This window comes from Portunus trituberculatus, chromosome 20 (genome assembly GCF_017591435.1).
Source record: "Portunus trituberculatus isolate SZX2019 chromosome 20, ASM1759143v1, whole genome shotgun sequence".
Taxonomy (NCBI): domain Eukaryota; kingdom Metazoa; phylum Arthropoda; class Malacostraca; order Decapoda; family Portunidae; genus Portunus; species Portunus trituberculatus.
In genome coordinates, this window is record NC_059274.1 from 17442537 (window position 1) to 17462194 (window position 19658).

Genomic DNA, 19658 nt, shown 5'->3' on the forward strand with positions numbered 1-19658 from the left:
ATCCATGATGGAGCTATATCATTGCAAATAAATTATTCAGTGAGAAAAGATGCTTGTCAGCTGTTGCAAGCAGGACCAAACACATGATTTAGTAGTACAGCACCATCAGAACATAAACAGTGCCTCCAAAATACAATGGCAGGCCAATGCAGCAAATTTAAAAAGGCATCCCAACAGTCATACCGAAAAACTGATGTTTCCAGAATATTGATTGGCAGATCTTTGATAGTCAACTGTAGTTGTCATTTCACTGTGTGATTCTTATAGAGTGGCCAGTGTTATACTTGTCCTTTACAGGCAACCCCCACTTAACGAAGGGGTTACGTTCCTAAAAAAATCTTCGTTAAGTGAATTTTCGTTAAGCCAACCAATGATAACAAGTTTAACCCGACTTGAGCTTCTATTGAGAGTGAACAAAGTGAGAGTGCATCATAGTACAGTAAAAGGTTTAATGAAAGTAAAAATTATGAAGTTAAACATTTAAGCAGTTTGATTTAAGACTAAGTCATTATAATGTAAACTAATGCATGTATGTAAGTAACTTTATAATGTTGATGCTCTTAAATTTATGAAGGGAGGGAGAGTGGAGCGAGAAATATGCTAGCTGGCAACCTGTGGAATGTAAACAAAGCACATCATTGTACTGCATACAAAACTTAAGTACCACATTTCCACAAGGCTTTCCATTTTATCCATTGCAAAGTCACGAGTTCAGTTGGTTCTTTTAGCTTGCAAGGTAGATATGATCTTACCAGCCTTCGTAATAGAATCTGCTGACTTGAAAATGGTAGACAGTAGATGGAGTCAAGCCATAGTGGGAAGCAATGCTATTAGTTTTCTCGCCTCTCTCGTGTCTGTGAATAATATCCAGCTTCACTTCCAGACTAAGAGACTTCCTGGTCGTCTTAGTAATGCTAGGCGACATTGCAGGGCATTTTGATGGCATGTAGAGCAAGGGAAGACTAGCTGCTGCTGACTCTGTTATTGTTTTAAACTAGGGAGAGTGAGTGGTGTGCATTTTGTCCACAAGAGGCACTGGTGTATTCAAAAGCCTGTTGACTTACGTGATACAGCAGGGCTTTCAAACTTGGAAAAAATTACCTGGATAAAATTTTGTTAAGGCGAATTTGGTGTTCGTTAAACGAGCAGATGGTAGTAAAAGGAAACCTTCGTTGTAGCAAAATTTTGTTGTGTGAACCTTCGTTAAGCGGGGGTTGCCTGTGATAGGTTTTCCTCAGTCAGTCTGGATTTGCATCTTGTCTGATTTTAGATGAGGTATATCAGCCACTATACTGCCCAACTATTTCCTATTCTATCTTGTTTCTTCTTTACCTTACTTTCTTATAACACTTGAGCTATTCAGCTTAGAAATGCACCTGGGCTGGGCAGGGGATCAGGGATGGGACTGAATATTCTCCCAGGGCCCCTTTCATCTTCCTCCAGGTCACCAATTCACCAACACCTCCACTCTACTGAATCCTTAGTGATTGTCTCATCTGCTGCTGCTGCTATTGATAGAAAGCATAATTGTTTTGAAAGCAAAGACAGGAAGTTTGCAGAAAATGTCCATGCCAAGAAAACATATCTTAAGAAATAGCTACCTTAGTAATTGTGTATCAGAATGGAAACGGGGATATATACATTCTTGAGTAATGCTGTAGATCTTCAGCACTCGTGAATGCTGCAGTCTTGTTTCTCATGAAGTTACCGAATACAGGCAACCCCCCCTTAACGAAGGGGTTAGGTTCCTTAACCCATATAACCCGGTAGGCACGTTCATGGCTTATACGGTAGACCCCGGTAGGCACGATCGTGGCGCGTTTCAAATTCTGCGCTTATTTTATGACATAGAGTTTGTTTATGTTTGAGGCTATCTTTCATACATCAAGGCCTGTGATTGGTCCATTGTTTTCAAGATGGTGGACGCTTTGCCAATCACGGGTCAGCTTTTACAAGCATTTGTTTATGAAGCTGTACAGGCGGCAGGTGTGATTCAGGCAAGTACGCCATCGCGAGTTTGCTGTGTTATATAAATTTTTACCAATTTCTAGGCGAGACAGAGGATAGACATGCATTTCCATTGGTAGATAACATTTTACAATGCATGACAATACTGAGATTTGTTATTTTTGTATTTTTCTTGGCTTAGATAAGAGGGCAAGATTCAGCTGGCATGATGGAGGTGGATGAGGAGGGAGTGGTGACGCTCTGTGTTTCTGACCTAGAAGTTGAATTTGATGACTATGCCGACACCAGTGAGGAAGAAGTAGATCTAGACGACTTAGCTGTCAGGGAAGTAGAAAGTGATGATGATTCTGCTACTGTCACAGCAAGCAGTGGCAGTGATAGTAGTGATGGTGAGGCAAGCCAGTCAGCTGATGTGTCGTCTGCACAGACTGTGCAGATGGGAGGGTGGGCGTCAGTGCAAGGTGATGTTGGGGCTCCTCCTGTTCCTTTTACAGGAGCCAGTGGACTCAAACATCCACCCAAGAGTGATGCCATGCCTACTGAATATTTCAGAATGTATTTTACTAGTGATATAATAGACAAGATGGTCATGGAAACAAACAGATATGCAGAACAGTGGATTCATGAAAATGCCACGTACCTACGTGAAAAGCTGAGGTCTTTGGTCCATTTATGGATCAAACAAGGTAAGACAAAGCCAGGAGAGTTTATGACTTTTTTAGCAGTCATAATGAATATGGGACTAATTAGGAAACCAACTCTCAGATCATACTGGGACTGTTCTAACACTAGTCAGTCAACTCCCTGGTTCAGTGCTCACCTCAGCAGGGAAAGGTTTGAGCTGCTGCTAAAGTTTATTCATTTCAATGACAACAGAAAAATGCCTTTCAAAAGAAGACCCTGCTTTTCAGTTATACAAAATCCAACCCCTTATAGATCATTTTCAGAAAGTGTTCAAGGATAATTATATCCCAGGACGCAAAATTTCTATTGATGAAAGCATCATTGGGTTCCGGGGTAAAACCCCTAATTTGAGGCAGTATATGCCTAATAAGCATCACGCACACTTTGGGTTGAAGGTGTGGTGTTTGTGTGAAGCTGATTCAGGATACACTATAACCTTTGAGGTGTACAAAGGAAAAAAACATTTACTAGTCAGTGAAGAGGGTGTCACGTATGATCTTGTGATGAGGCTTCTAGGTAAGGCAGATGTCTTTTACCGTGGTTACCATCTTGGCTTAGACAATTACTTTTCTTCACCTAAATTGTTTGAGGACTTGTGGCAGAAACATACTACAGCGACAGGCACAGTTAGGATAAACAGGAAAGGTCTGCCTGATGAAGCTGTATGTGCAAAGTTAAAGCAACATCAGGTTTCAGAGAGAAGAAAAGGACCCTTACTCTGTGTAGGATACAAGGATGGCAAAAAGACCCCTGTGCTTCTCTCTACAGTGGCCAAAGCAGGGTTCACTACTGTGGAAAGGCCACGGATAGGAAACAAGGAATTACCTTGCATTGTTGCAGACTATAAAAAGGTAATGGGAGGTGTCGACCTGAAAGACACAAAGCTGTATGCATACCTTGGTGAAAGAAAAACTCTGAAATGGACAACAAAGAGTGCTTTTTCCTTGTTTGGTACAGCTTGTCTCAACAGTTACATAGCATATAGAAAAAACACATCTCATAAACCCATTCTTTCAAGATACCAGTTCATGGTCAACATAATTGAATCAATTGCTGACAAATACTCTACACCAAAGCCTATCAAGGTTTGCCGCACTCAGGTGCAAATCCAAGCCAGCAGACTCTCACCCCAGCCAGCAGCAGGTCCTAGTCATGCAATATCACCACCAGATATTGATCATGATATGAAAAGGTTACCTGTAGGCAAGAAGAGAGACTGTGCTGCTCCTCATCCAAAACGTGTCAGAACTTGTTACATGTGCCCCAAGTGTAACAAGGGATTTTGCCCAGAATGCTTCCCATCCTACCATAAGAAGCTACAGGAATAGGTAGGCTGCACACTTCACGTGACCTTTTTTTCCACATTCTTACACCATTCATGATTAGCTTGAAATGTTACCATTATTATTTTTGTGGGGAAGTTTTGAATACATTTTTTTCCAATTGGTTTACCATTGTCAAATGCTAATTTTTTGGATAGTTCCTGTTCTTTTTTTCTGTATTTATGAATAAGTCATGTCAAGAAGCATTTTATATCTTCTAAATTTTTGAAAAATTAGTGAATCCAATTGGTAAGAGAAACCTCTTTGCATTCTTTGTTCATTCTCTCCTCCAAGTCTTCATTATTATTATACTACATTATGCATATCTGCTTGCTTTATTTTTCATAATGAATACATTATATCAAAGGAGAAACTCATTATCTTTCAAAATGATACAGAAATCATGAGCTTTGCTGATTTTTTTCTTGGCAAAAATGAAGGAAATAAAAGAATACCTTTATAAGTTTATCTTGCCCTCAATTTTTTAAACTTTTGTTTGATTTTTTCATACATGTAAAAGTTAAATATGGTCACTAATTTTTATGCCACAAGAAAGAGCAACTTCTAAGCTTTCTAATGATATATAATTGTGGCAGTGTTTGTTAAAATAATTAGACTGAACACTAAAGGAATCAAGGAAAATCTTTTTGCAATTTGCAACCCATTTTTATCTACGTATTTTTAAATCGCCCACTCATTTTATGGCGGGGTATAAGGGTTAAAAACCTTTCTTTAAGTGAAACTTCGTTAAGCGATTATAACAAGTTTAACCCCTGACTTGAACTTCCATTGAGAGTAAACAAAGCGAGAGTGCATCATAGTACAGTGAAAGGTTTAATGAAAGTAAAAATTATGAAGTTAAACATTTAGTCAGTTTAATTTAAGTCATTATAATGTACACTAATGTATGTATGTACGTAACTTTATAATGTTGATGATCTTAAATTTATGAAAGGAGGGAGAGTTAAACAGGAAAGACACTAACCAGCAACTGGTGGAATGTAAACAAAGGGTGCATCATTGTATCACATACAAAACTATGTACCACATTTCCACAAGGCTTTCCATTTTATCCATTGTAGTCATGAGTTCAGGTGGTTCTTTTAGCTTGCAAGGAAGCTATGTCTCACCAGCCTTCTTAATAGAGTCTGCTGACTTGAAAATAGTAGAGACAGTAGATGGAGTCAAGATGGTGGTGAGCAATGCTATTAGTTTTCTCGCCTCATGTCTGTGAATAATATCCAGCTTCACTTCGAGAGTAAGAGACTTTCTGGTCTTCTTAGCAATGCTAGGCGACATTGCAGGGCATTTTGGTGGTAAATTGAGCAAGGGAAGATGAGCTGCTGGTGACGCTGTTATTGTTTTGAACAGGGGCAGTGAGTGGTGCGCGTGTTGTCCACAAGAGGCACTGGTGTATTCAGAAGCCTGTCGGCTTGCATGATATGGTCGGCCTTTCAAACTTGGAAAAAATTACCTGGATAAAACTTTGTTAAAGAGAATTTGGTGTTCGTTAAACGAATGGTTGGTAGTAAAATGAAACCTTCGTTGTAGCGAAATTTCATTGTGTGAACCTTCATTAAGTGGGGGTTGCCTGTACATCTTAGTTGCCGAGATCATGAATATGAGAAGAATAAATTAGCCAAATGAACGTAAATATTTAAGTAGGGTAACCAACCACTGAAAAAACTAGTTTCAGGTGATGTATTGCAAACTGTGTTGTTGGTGCCTTGGTATCAGCATGTGTGATAGCAAAGCCAGGTTATATATGAGGTCCCGCGTGCCAAACAATCATAACCTGAAAATCTTACTTTTGAGTAAAACGCGCTTAAAATTAAACACTGATTACACACCTAAGATTGGTCAGAATATCTAAGTATTATACATGAAATTGAAAGGTCTTGGGTAGTTCTCTTTAGTTATTTAGGTTTTGATAGTAAATCAGAAGATTTCTGGTTCATTAACATTGAGTTAATTAAACCCCACTCAGTAGCAGTATTATTTTTTTCTTAAAACATTTCTAAGTTATTATTTTAAGAGTACTTGTTTTAATTTAGAATATGTGAAGGTTTCATGATGATAGCTGTAAAAGTAAATCTTTTATTATTTTTTTCGAGCGAAAAAAATAAAAGGTGTGCAGATCAGTTAAAGGGCTAGTCTGACACATTCGTGTCAAGGGAGAGAGAGAGAGAGAGAGAGAGAGAGAGAGAGAGAGAGAGAGAGAGAGTGCGTAAACATAGCTGTCATTGGATGAGCCGCGGCGTGGGAGTGACGTCACAGCCGTACGCGCTGCTGATTAGGTCACGCACGTCAGGCAGCAACAGCTGGGCTGGGAAGGTTACTATTCTTTGGCACAGAATTGAGCTGGTATCTCGCTACTTTTTTTCACATGTTTTCGCTCTACTTTGCACCGTGCTGTAGGTACCTAGAAGGTCGGATTTGGCTTGGCCGGCATCACCATACGACTTTTACACCCCTCTACTCCATGGAGCAGCCGTTATCTCAAAATCTTAAATTTCAGGGTTACGATTGTTTGGCACGCGGGGCCTCATATGGCATTTCCCTCATAGGTATAGCAGATGTATAGCACTTAGCACCTAACACTACATAGGCCTGACACTTCATTAAACTTAGCCTAATTATCTGTGTGAGTAGAGAGAAGTCTGAAGTGCAGTGATTGGTTGTTGTGCTGGGTAACTTGTGTGTAACTAAACCTTGAGTGTAACTGTGACTGACTTCCCATGCTTGGTGCTTGCTAATAAACACTCAGGTCTGGGGATAAGCTTGAGTGTGACTGTGACTGACTAGGCCATGCTTGGTGCTTGCCAGTAATTATGCAGGTTGTGAGGATTTAGCTTCAACTCCTTCTTGATCCCAGATCTTTGCTAACCAACTTACTCTTTGAGGTGAATTGATGGCACACTTCCATGCCCTTTGGTATCATTGTTTTGTTGGAATGTATGTAGATTCCAAGAATTGTGTGGCAGAGTTGACACTGACAATGATTGTGTTGTATTGCAGGCTACATGGGGGAGTGTGGCCTGCGTGGTGGCTATGCAGAGCTTATCAACCTTGACCCTCAGGTGAAGGCCATGTACCTTAAGAGCATCTCAGCCAAACTTTGTCCAACCACTCTTGGCCAGGTATGGATTTATGAAGTTGTTTACCTTGTTTTGTACTTTGCAGGGTTGGAGGAAAGCTAATTTTGTCCTGTCTACATTTTTCAATTTTCTCTCTGAATATATGTACTATGCTATCTATTGTAGCCACATCTTCATTTGGGTCAGTCTAGCTGTTTATAGTTTGATGTGTAAATGCTATGTGTCTTGACATCACCTGTGTATATGTGTGTGCACGTGCGCGTGCATGCTTGCTGTCTGTAGCCAGTGTGTAGGGGCATTGCAATTTATGAATGAGTTGTTTGCCTTTAAGCTATTCATAAATCAACATCAATTGTAGATTCAATATTTTCATTATATTTCTTGTGGATTTTTACATAAATGCATATCTTTTACTCTTAAGTCTGGACAAAGGACTCATTTATTTTATTTATGAATCAAGAATTTGAAAATCAAATTTATGTGGTCAATACAAGAATAAAGCCATATAATTCCAATATATGGTGTTGGTCATTGGTGTGGAAGTATATGACCACCTGAGCCTTGGCCAAGCTCCTGTGGTGTAACAGAGACCTTCTCTATCCACATGGAGCTGACAGAGTGAGGCTCTGAATGTGTGTGGGTGTGTGAATGCATGGTGCATTGTCCTGGTCATCCTGTGTGAAAATCCAACCTGCATGGTATATACCGTATGTGGATAGATAGAATAAGAATGCCAATAGTGACAGCCATGTTTGAATTTCAGGCAGTGATGGAGTGTGTTGTGAATCCACCACGTGAGGGTGACACGTCCTATGAACAGTTCATGTCAGAGAAGAGTGCCATTCTGTCCTCCCTGGCTCAGCGTGCCAAGATGGTGGTGGAAACTTTCAACTCAGTACCGGGCATGTCCTGCAACATTGTGCAGGGAGCCATGTATGCCTTTCCCCAGGTGAGAGAGAGAGAGAGAGAGAGAGAGAGAGAGAGAGAGAGAGAGAGAGAGAGAGAGAGAGGACGTCTTAGCTTTTGCATGGAATGTAGTCGGTAACTTTATTGTTAAGTACAAAGACAACACATTTCAAATTTGTTGTGTACTGCAAAGATAAGCATTTCTCCCAATCCTAGGAATGGTTGTGTTACATAGATGATGGTGCTTGTGTTAACATCAAGTTTCCTTATCTTGTATAGTTACAGAGCTGCATTGTGTTAGTAGGTAGGCATGTAGGTCACACCTTTGATCATAACCACGAGGGCTCAGGTTCGAGTTCTTGGTGCAGCGAGCCTCTTAATGTGTAGCCCCTGTTCACCTAGCAGCAAGTAGGTACGGGATGTAATTTGAAGGGTTGTGGCCTTGCTTTCCTGGTGTGTGGAGTGTGATGTGGTCTCAGTCTTACTCAAAGATTGGTCTGTGAGCTCTAAACTCACTCTGTAATGTGGAAGACTGGCTGGGTGACCAGCAGGTAACCATGAATACAATATGATACAATGCACACACACACACACACACACACACACACACACACACACACACACACACACACACACACACACACACACACACACACACACACACGACTGTCGAGAGAGGAAGTCCTGAAGACGGCTTGTCTCCGGCTGAGGACCGGGGAAGGGGAGAAATTACCTATGGTGTTTACAGGGCCTGGGTATCTCTGTGGGGTACAGTTAGTGTCCTACTATCGAAAAGTACAGAAAGTGGGCTATTTTCAAGTAAAAATGGAGAGTGGGCTCTAGTCAAAGAGTGTCAGCGGTGTTTTGTTTTGTTTTGGCCGAAACAGCTGGAGATAGAAATCATGCAATCTATGCCTAGAAATTTGCGAGACTTCGAGGGGTTTGTGACCACTCCAAGTGGACTAGATAAAATTAGACATGGATTCCAGAATTCAGGCATTAGAAAGTAAGTTTCTAAATATTAGATCCATAGAAGAAAAATTTAGAGTCATAGCAGAGAACAATACCTTAAAAAAATAAATCTATATGTTAACGAGAGAGAATAAAAAGCTATTGAAGGAGAAAGTGGAAATGGAGAAAGAAAATCAACATCTAAGGAAATAATGTGATGAGATGAAGGCTAAACTCCTCAAAATAGAAAAGAAAATATCCGAAGGAGACTTGGGGAAGGAGGAATGCCTTAACAAAAGTCCTTTAAGGAGATAATGAAAAAGCAAGAAGAAAATAAAGCGATTACACAGAGTGAAATGGTAAAGGCTTTGAAGGAAAATGAGTATGTGGTGAGAGATATTGCCGAAAAGAAAAAATGCGTGATCATAACAGGTTTGAGGGAGGAAACTAATAGGAACTGGCAAGAGAGGAGGGATAAGGAAAATGACAGGATTAAGTTTTTACTAAATAAGATCTCCAAGGAGGAAGAATGCCTATATGCTGAGGTAGAGGAAGTGTGAGACTAGGAGCTTTTGAAGAAGGCAAGAGTAGACCATTAAAATTGAAGTTAAAGTCTCAGGTGGCAGCCGAGGCCTTGCTGAGGAAGGCCTGGAAACTTAAAGACTACGAGGGAACCAAAACAATTTACATAAGAAGAAATATGACACAGGATGAAAGAATGAAAATGAAAGAGCTTGTAACTGAAGTGAGAGAGAAGAATGAGGAAAGAACCGAGGAGGAAAAGACCAAGTTTTTTTTAGAGGATGAGAAATGGGAGGCTGAAGAAGTGGTGGATAAAACAGATGGAATAGACATTACACTGACTGAAACATGGAAGAAAGAGACTAGGAATGGAATTCAAGTGACATACACGAATATAGATGGATTTCTGTCTAAGAGGCTAGAATGTATGGATTACCTAAGAAACAATGAACGGGACATAATGTGTGTGGTGGAAACAAAGTTGAGGCCTGAAATAAAGCTAGATTGGTTTGATGTAAAACACTACAAAGTATGGAGAAATGATAGAAAGAATAAAGGAGGTGGTGGTATAATGGTTTTTACTAAGAAGGATCTGATAGTGAAGGAGGTGAACTTTAGTAAGGGAAATGAGGAAGTGATAAGTATGCATATAACAGATGGCAAGAGGGACATTAATATTATAACAGTATACATACCACCCAGAACCAGTGCTTGGAACTATGAACAGTATCAAATGGTGATGAGAAATACTCTAGACAGAATGAAGCAAGAACTCATCAGAAAGAATAGAGTGATGATAGTCGGGGACTTTAATTGTAAGGAAATAGTGTGGGAAGACTACGAAGTGGTGAATGGTGGTGAGTGGGCAGAGGAATTGTTAAACGTAGTAACAAATAACTTGATGACACAGTGGGTGAGATCACCAACAAGGTGCAGGGGACAGGATGTTGCAGCGAGGTTGGATTTGGTATTTACCAGGGCATCTCTAAAGAGGAAATTGAACATGAATGTACCTTGGGGAAAAGCAACCATGATGTCCTAAGCTTTGAGCTGGATACAGAATTAAGCATGGAAAAGAGTGTGGAGCACAGGGAGGAAAAATTTAATCATGTTAGGGCAAATTATAACCATATAAGAGAGTTCTTTAATGAAATTGACTGGTCTGTGATATACCAGGAAGGGGATATGCAATTGAAATACGATAAATTTATGGATTTATTTAACTCTGCTGTGAAGAAGTTTGTGCCATATCACAGAAAGAGGACTTTAAATAATAAACAGTGGTTTAATAGAAATTGTGAAGAAGCAAAAAAGAACAAAGAAAAGGCATGGAAGAAACTTAAGAAAAACAGTGATGTATTATCAAGAGAAGTCTACAAAACAGCAAGGAATAGATATGTTGAAGTAAGGAGAACAGCACAGAAGGAATATGAACAGAGGGTGGTGGAAAACTGTGATAGTGACCCAAAATGTTTTACAAATTCATAAATGGAAAACTAAATAAAAGGGAGGCAATAGAAAAGGTAAAAAATGGGGAAGAAGTATATGAGGATGCTAGAGATATAGCTGAAATATTGAACGACAACTTTTGCAAAGTGTTTACAAAGGAGGAGCATTTTACAGGAGGAAGGCCTACGGAAATAAAGCAAATGCAGGACATCATGGTTACTAAAGAAGATATAAGGAAAATTATAAGTAACTTGGATATTAATAAATCAATGGGGCCTGATGGCATATCTGGGAGGTTGCTAAAAGAATGTAAGGATCAATTGTTGAACCCCATATTTGATATTGTGGAAACCTCCATACGAACAGGAATAGTCCTGAAAGAGTGGAAAAGAGCTGACATTGTGCCTATATATAAGAATGGTAGTAGAATGGAACCGTTAAATTACAGACCAGTATTGTTGACTAGTATATTGTGCAAGGTATGTGAAGAAGTAATTAAAGCTAAGTGGAGTGAGTATCTAGAAAGTGAAAACATTCTGAGTGAAAGGCAGTTTGGTTTCAGAAAAGGAAGATCGTGTATCCAATTTATTATGTTTTTATTCAAGAGTGACTGACATACTACAACATAGAGAGGGATGGGTGGATGCTATCTACCTGGACTTGAGAAAGGCCTTTGATAAAGTACCACACAATAGACTGATGTGGAAACTAAAGAAGATTGGAGGAGTAAATGATAAACTAGCAAAATGGATGGAAAATTACTTAGTGGGAAGAGAAATGCGAACAGTGGTGAAAGGAAAGAAGTCCGAGTGGAAAAAGGTAACCAGTGGAGTTCCACAAGGGTCAGTGCTTGGTCCCATCATGTTTTTTATTTATGTTAATGATATGCCAGTAGGAATTGACAGTTACATGAATATGTTTGCAGATGATACTAAAATTATGAGGAGAGTAAAGAATGTGGAAGATTGTAACAAGTTACAGGAAGATCTTGATAAAATATATGAATGGAGTAAAGAGTGGCAGATGGAATTTAATATAAACAAGAGCCATGTTATGAAAATGGGAAGAAGTAGATACAGACCAAACAGGGATTACAGGCTGGGTGATGAGAAAATTGAAGAGACCAATGAGGAAAGACTTAGGAGTAAAGTGCAAAACACATTTGTCACCGGAGAAACACATTAACAAGATTTTGGAGACAGGAAAACAGGTACCTTGGAGTAACATGCTTCAAAATATTTTGCATTCCACTACCTAGATGAAGGAATGATGAAGATATTATGTACCTTAATAAGACCCCAGTTAGAATATGCAGCTTGTGTCTGGTCACCGCATATGAAGAAAAATGTGAAGAAGGTGGAAAGGGTACAGAGGCTGGCAACAAGGATGGTACCAGGACTCAGGGAGTTAGACTATGAGGAAAGGCTGAGGGAACTGGGGCTGACCACATTAGAAGAGAGAAGAACAAGGGGAGACATGATAACTATGTATAAATTGGTGAACAAGATTGACATACTGGACAGAGAGTTGGTAAAAGTGACCACAAGTAATCATCTCCGAGGACATGGAAAAAAAATTCATAAAAAACATCTGTCTAAATGACGTGAGAAAATACAGTTTTCCGCATCGTAGTATTGATAAATGGAATAAACTGAGCAGTGATGTCGTTGACGCAGTGTGTCAATCAGATGAAAGAGAGATATGACAGGAGTGGCCAAGGAGACAGGACACAGAGCTTAGCTTGGGCCCTGTAATACACAAATAGGTAAATACACACACACCTTCATCATCATCATCATCATCATCTCCAAGGCCATTTACCCCTCTATTCCCCTTCAGATCCAGCTTCCTCTGAAGGCCATAGAGGCAGCCAAGGCAGCAGGACAAGCACCAGATGTTTTCTACGCCTTCCAGGTTCTTGAGAACACTGGCATATGCATTGTTCCAGGCACTGGGTTTGGGCAGCGTCCTGGAACGTATCATTTCAGGTATGACTGTGAATAGTTTTGTGTGTATTAAATTGGCAGTGTGTTAGGATCTTTGATATTGGTTGAAAATCACGGTTGTTTGACTGTACTCACATTGCATGTATTATTGTTTGTGTTCATTGTAATCTTTCCTTTTATGGGCAGGAAAAAACTGAGTACATATTCTTGGCAGGCCATTGAAATAGGTTTGTGACACAACTTTGGGTCATGACCAGGAGGTAAAGAACCACTAGTCTAGAGAATATGCTCATTTGAATTTAAGCTCTGGAACTTCTTGCCTACTTCTATTTTTCGTTTTTCCCGTAATTTGAATTTCAAGAGAGAGATTTCAAGACACCATTTTTTTTACTCTGTGACTGACATCTCAGTGAGCATCTCTAAGATTTTGGCTGGTGCTAAATAATTAAAAAAAAAATGATTATGAATGAAATTCATATTTGATCACTGAAAGTGTCAATTGTCTCCCTCCATCAGAACCACAATCCTGCCACAGCCTGAGTTGCTCAACACTATGCTGGAGAAGTTTAGGGAATTCCACTCCAACTTTGTCAACAAATATCAGTGAAGAGAACAAGTATGAGGAGAAGGAGGAGGAGGATGCCTGCACTTCTGAGAAGCACACCCTGCTGGTGGGTGATCACTCACCTCTTTGATTGCCTTACAGATTTGTCTCAGTGTTGATAGTGATAAGTTTGAGGCAAGTGGAGAGCACCACCACTGATGTCTTGGGCAAACAGGCTTTGGGCTTGGCTGGCCCATGCTGCTGGTGGTATAGTAAGAGTTCTGTTTTTCAGCATTTACAAGCCTGAATATGTCCCAAAATACTGGATATGTTGAAATGAGATGTAAATTTCATGTCATATCAGCAATGATTAGATGAAAACATGTTATGATTTATTTATTTATTCATAGAAAACACAATTATTATCTCCAAGGTGTATTTGTATAGATATTACCAACATTTCAATACATTTTCTACAAAACAAACAACTTAAGTTTAACCTGTGCCGGCCATTTCAACCCTGGACCTGTCCATAATGCCAATTATTTTCTTTTTCTTCATGAGCTTAGAGAATGTTGAGCATTATAAAGGAAAGGAAAAAAAGCTGCAATAAGTGCTTTGTGGTGAAGGGGAAGGATGAGTAGCTGGTGGTGTGGTGGTGTCATTTACTACTAGTGTGAGCAGTAAAGCAGGCTTTCAAAACACTGGGAGTGTAAACACAGAACTTTAATTGTACTTGTGATTTATCCACAATGTTAGTGAGCAGCTTAGCATCAGTACCTGCCACACTCATTCATCTAGGTTGCTCAAATGGCTCATGGTACTTATATGTACCTTTTCTTTTCCAGAATCTCCTGTCTGCACCAGCAAGTATCACACACAGCACAGCACAGCACAGCACAGCACAGCACAGCACAGCACAACACAACACAGCACAACACAACACAACACAATACACACACACACACACACACACACACACACACACACACACACACACAGAATCACAAATGCCATTTCCACCATCACCCGACCACCACCACCTTCACTATTTACCAGATGTGCATTATTCACTGCCATTTATAACAAATGATCAATATTGCACTTGTTATCCACTGCACAAAACATACTTTATCAATGGAGGGTTAATTCTGTCTCTGTGCTGCTGGATTTAGCATTCAATTTTCCAGTCCCTTTGATTAACAGAGCTAACTTTGCTGTACACAGCAAGAGGCCATAAAATGGTTTCATGTTCCCAAGAGTGGTGAGCATTGGCACTTGCCCTATAGACTCACCTAAATTGTCTTCACTCCTGCAAGTCTCATTCTGAACACTGGCAGACACACAATGCTCAGTAAAAACATTCAAATGTTTGTCTATAACTGTACTTTTCCTAGACTGCTCACTCAAGAATATTAAATTTAGCTGTAGAGTGTTGTTGTCAGGGCTGCAGTTAGTATATGCACCATTTTTGGGACATGTATGCTATGTTTATCACAGTGTGCATGAGATCCAGCCAAGCTATGGGGGACAGATGCCTCAGTCCACTTCAGGCTTCCACTAAGGTTCTATTACATGAGGCACTGTTTTAGGAAAGGCCTTCTGGTGTTGTGGTATGACACACTTGCTGTATAGGAAGAAACATGGATGTTTCAATGAGTGAACTTTTCACTGCAATTAAGGTTTTGATAAAAGTAGCAGCTTCATTTCAAGTGCTCTGAATATTATTTAATTTTGTTACTTTAAATTTTATTGTACTTTGTTCATTCATTATTTTATAACTCAGTATAATTTTTCATTGCAGTGGAGAATGATTACTTTGTTAATGAAATATTTAGTTTGTCATAACAGCTTCTCCATCATTAACAAATGAATGAATTGCATCAACTTCCCCATAGACTCATTCACAAAATGTCACCTCCCATAACTTTAATCAGGTTACAATTGCTTTTAGTTGACATGCAGAGCTGAGGTGTCACTTTGTGATAATTAAGTGTTGCATTATTAATATTTGTGTTTTGTGGTCCTGGGATCACAAGAACCACTGTATTGCATCGAGCAGCACAGCAATTGTCATTGTGTCAAAACAGCCATTCTGTCTGGCTAATTCTACATGCTGGCAGTGGTTGTGGTGCATCTTGGAAGCAATTCGTAAGTTTGTTGGGATTGTGTTTGGAAGTAACATATTGTAGATACCAGAGAGAGAGAGAGAGAGAGAGAATTAATCAACTTGTGCCTTCTGCAGATAATTGCATTATATTTGCACTTTGATAAATGAGCTACTTTTCAAATGTTCATTTCATCTCTCTCTCTCTCTCTCTCTCTCTCTCTCTCTCTCTCTCTCTCTCTCTCTCTCTCTCTCTCTCTCTCTCTCTCTCTCTCTCTCTCTCTCTCTCTCTCTCTCTCTCTCTCTCTCTCTCTCTGTGTGTGTGTGTGTGTGTGGTTATGTTGCCTGTGGTATTTTCAGGGCTAAGGGAAATAGGATGGGCAGTGTACCTCTTATCACTATATATATATATATATATATATATATATATATATATATATATATATATATATATATATATATATATATATATATATATATATATATATAGGTCATAGAAAATGCTCAACAGTCGGTATATAAGCAAGGAAGCACCTGTTGGTATACATGCTTTGGTAATTAATTGTTACTACCATGTGCACACAACTGCAGCTCGTCATCATGATGGCAACATCACTGAATCACGTTTTACATACATATCTATCTATCTATCTATCTATACTCAGGATAATGTCATGGCAGCCTCAGATGCTTGTCTATCACTGTGGTTACAAATAGTTAGAGTGTGGCTGTTCTACAGTATTTCATGGATCAGTCATGAAGATTGGAGAGCAGTCAGTGATGAGCACATAGTAAATCCTGAGATGATTACATAAAGTTCTAATGCTGTAACTTCTTTGTGGCACACAAATATTGGAACATAGCCATCGATTCAGATGCAACGAAATGAAAGACTCATTTCTGCTTAATTCTAATTATATTAGGCTATAATGCATGCAACTCTTTTAGCCATGTTCAAGGTTTTGTTTATTTCTGTAGCTGTATAAGTTACTTGCTCCTAAAGTAAAGATATTGAAAGAAAGAAAATTAAATCTGCACCACATGGTTCTTTTAGTGTTGATGTTGTTCCATAGTCTGTTACATGGCAGCCAAGTAGCCTTTTTTAAATGGTGACCCTCTCCTGCCTTTTATGTTGTGCGGTTGTACTTGTGTTTGCATGTTCCTTCTGCAGCCAAAATGATGACTTGACTTGGACTGACAAAGCAAGAACATGTCACTGGTCATCATGTCACTGCAGGTTTTCTGAATTTTCCCAACAAATGAGGAAAAGGGCCAAAGAAGGGTAAAAACAAAAAGATTGAGGCATATCACACTGTCATCATCAGTGACTTAGACAGTAATAGTTTGCATCATCATTGACATTAGCAGGTGAATGTGAGTGTAGTGATGGTTTCAGCATAACCAATGCTGGAAGTTCTGAGTACACATAATGCATATCATGAATGCATATCCTGAATTTATCAGGTTAAACAAACATATCACTTTCCAAGAATATTTTTTTGTAACTCAAGGTGTTGCTTACCAATGGTGTCTTGTGGTCATGCAATGTCTAGAATTTAAACAAAGAAATTAAATGACCTCAGAACATAAATTCTTACTAGCATCTTTTGAAAGTATTATCCATCCAAGGCTTTTTATGTTTTAATCATGTAATCCTAGGTAATTGTTGGCATTGTGCAAGTTCCCATGAAGTGAGTCGCTTAACTGTACACATACAGTAGAGCACAGTACATACTGTACCAAGCCAAAGTACAATTAGAGGAGTCCACTTGTTAGCTGAAGATATGTGTGTGTATGATCTGTGATTTGTGGTATGTGATGTGTAAAAAATAAGATAGTCAATTTATTTTAACAGGCTGATTTATTCAGCTATTTCTGATAGTGTTGATAGTGAAAATACTGTGTAGTCCAAGGATTACTGTGTTGTTGAAGCCAAAGTTACTTGATTTTAGATGAAAATATGGTAACAGAGCATACTACTGTTGTACTGTTGTGCATATTTGTGGTACAAGTAAGAACTTCACTGTTTGTTTGTTCCCCATTACATATTGCAAAGTGATAGAAGTCTGATTCTGTTGTGTAATGTGCTAATGTGTCATACATAGGCTTGATAGATAGTTTTGTACAGTCAGCAAGAAAAAATACCTTCTATTGCTGCAGAGATAATGAATGTTTTGAAGCATTCAAAACACTGTGAAGAAGCACTGCACACAATGTGATCACACCTTCAGAAACTTTGTTACACACTCCAAGGTTCCTTTCTGTGTAGGCTTTTTGATTACAAGCTTTCTTCATTGCATTATGCACAGCCTATCCATCTGATCTCAAAATCCAGAGTTTCACAACACAGCAGTACTGTTACTATGTAATGATGCAATAAACTGCCTTGGCAATGTCAGGTCATGTAATAAGCTCACTTTGGTTGTGGTAAGAAGCACCAATTTCTTGGAAGGAGCAACTGTCTTCTACTACTACTACTACTACTACTACTACTACTACTACACTAAAGTACTTTATGGCTGTGGCCTTGGGCTCACACCTTGTAAGTTGTAAGACAAGGAAAACTTTAACACAAGGACATGAGTGCTCTTTTTTGCTGATTGAACCTGTGTTGGGTTTAAAATAAAGGTGTTTATGTAAAATGATGAAGTTATTATTCAGTGCTCCTCCTTTTATTGTACTGTGAAGTACAATTACACGTGAAGAGAGCTAAGTCATCTTCATTTATGGTTGTGGGAATTTTTCCATATAGTACTGTAGAATTAATCATTGCAATATTTGGTGAATTTTGGCTTGTTTTGGATCTATGTATTGTGATATGGTATGGAATGATTGGCTGTTACGAGTTATTTTTGGAGGCGTGTATTAAATGTGTGTTTGATGTGTCTAGGAGGTATAATTCACATGTTTTCAGTGTCTCCCCAGTACGTAAATGTGTTGAGGGGCGTATTTTGAGATGTACGGTATTGATTTTAAAGAAAATCATTAAAAAGGTAAAAATCAGATGGATGAAAAGAAATGAATATAAGAGAAAGATAATCAGCTCTCCGGGCTGTTTCTGGAAGACAGATCACACAGCAGGAGGAGGAGGAATCCTTGATAAGGCATAAACTGAGCTTTCAGAGGTCACATCGAGCTACAAAGTACATCATTGTATTCAGAATAACAAAGAGAAAATAATTATTAGTATTCAAACAGTTTTCTGACAATTTCTAGGTTTACCATTTTTAGCCGTCATAGCAAATGGGAAAATAGTTTGTGCCGAAAGGAAAGGGTTAATGACGTCACCGCAACACCACCTCTCCGAAGCGAGTGTCCCAAAGAATCGCGGCATGGCAACTCGCTACCTCTCACCGGCGTTTGAGGGGATATGTCTTGTGCCGGCACGTGCCGGTGCGCCATCTCAAACGCACCCCAGAGAGAACGGAGACGGGGGTGGGGGTGACTCGGCTAAATTACATAAATAATTTGATTTCAAAAATGACTTAGAAAAAACGAAGCCACAGCTAAATGCTTGTTATTTTATGATGTGATAAATACTTAAACTAATTTTCAAAATATCAAAATATTTCCAGCTTTACTGGTTTTAAAAAAATGTCTAAGTACGTTAAGAGTACAAAAACATTTTAACCAATAAATCTCTTAAAACATCCTGTAAAGTCAAACCATTTTCACTTGGCAAGTATTTTATCACATTTCAGGGAGTCTGAGCTATCTTTTAGGGCCTTCTACAGCGAGTTAGACCGAGAAGCAGAAACGTGAGCAAATAAAATAAAGAAAAATAAGAGGTTTTTACAACAGCACCAAACACCATTTCAAAGTCCACATATTTCACTCAATAGATTGATTTAACACTTAAAAGAGCACAGCCGATTGTGTACTATCATAAAACGCCATAAAACACCACTAAACGCCACGTATTTACCCAGCACAGGCGCGGAACACACTTCAAACACGACGAAACATTTATAGAAACCATTAAAAACATACCATAATGGTTTTCCTCCTCCTCCTCCCTCACTCCTCTTTCCTCCTGGCTCCTGCTACTACTGCCACTGGTGGTGGTGGTGGTGGTGGTGTTGGCAGGACATACTGGAGGGAGGGTGTCTGGGCAGGGAGGGGCTGGGGGTAGTAGAGGATGGTGTACACATAGCCAGGATA

The 19658-nt window shown here is 39.2% G+C and overlaps 1 protein-coding gene across 2 annotated transcripts in view; it reads left to right on the top strand.

Annotated features, from left to right (window-relative positions):
* LOC123506505 (alanine aminotransferase 1-like) overlaps window positions 1–18139 on the top strand; it is a 47936-nt gene extending 29797 nt beyond the window's left edge. For both annotated transcript variants that reach the window (XM_045258636.1, XM_045258637.1), the window contains 5 exons: window positions 6993–7114; window positions 7836–8021; window positions 12740–12888; window positions 13363–13517; window positions 14239–18139. In XM_045258636.1, the coding sequence (XP_045114571.1) occupies window positions 6993–7114; window positions 7836–8021; window positions 12740–12888; window positions 13363–13453 (548 nt within the window). In that variant the 3' untranslated portion in view covers window positions 13454–13517; window positions 14239–18139. The remainder of the gene's footprint in view (window positions 1–6992; window positions 7115–7835; window positions 8022–12739; window positions 12889–13362; window positions 13518–14238) is intronic.
* Window positions 18140–19658: the final 1519 nt, after the last annotated feature.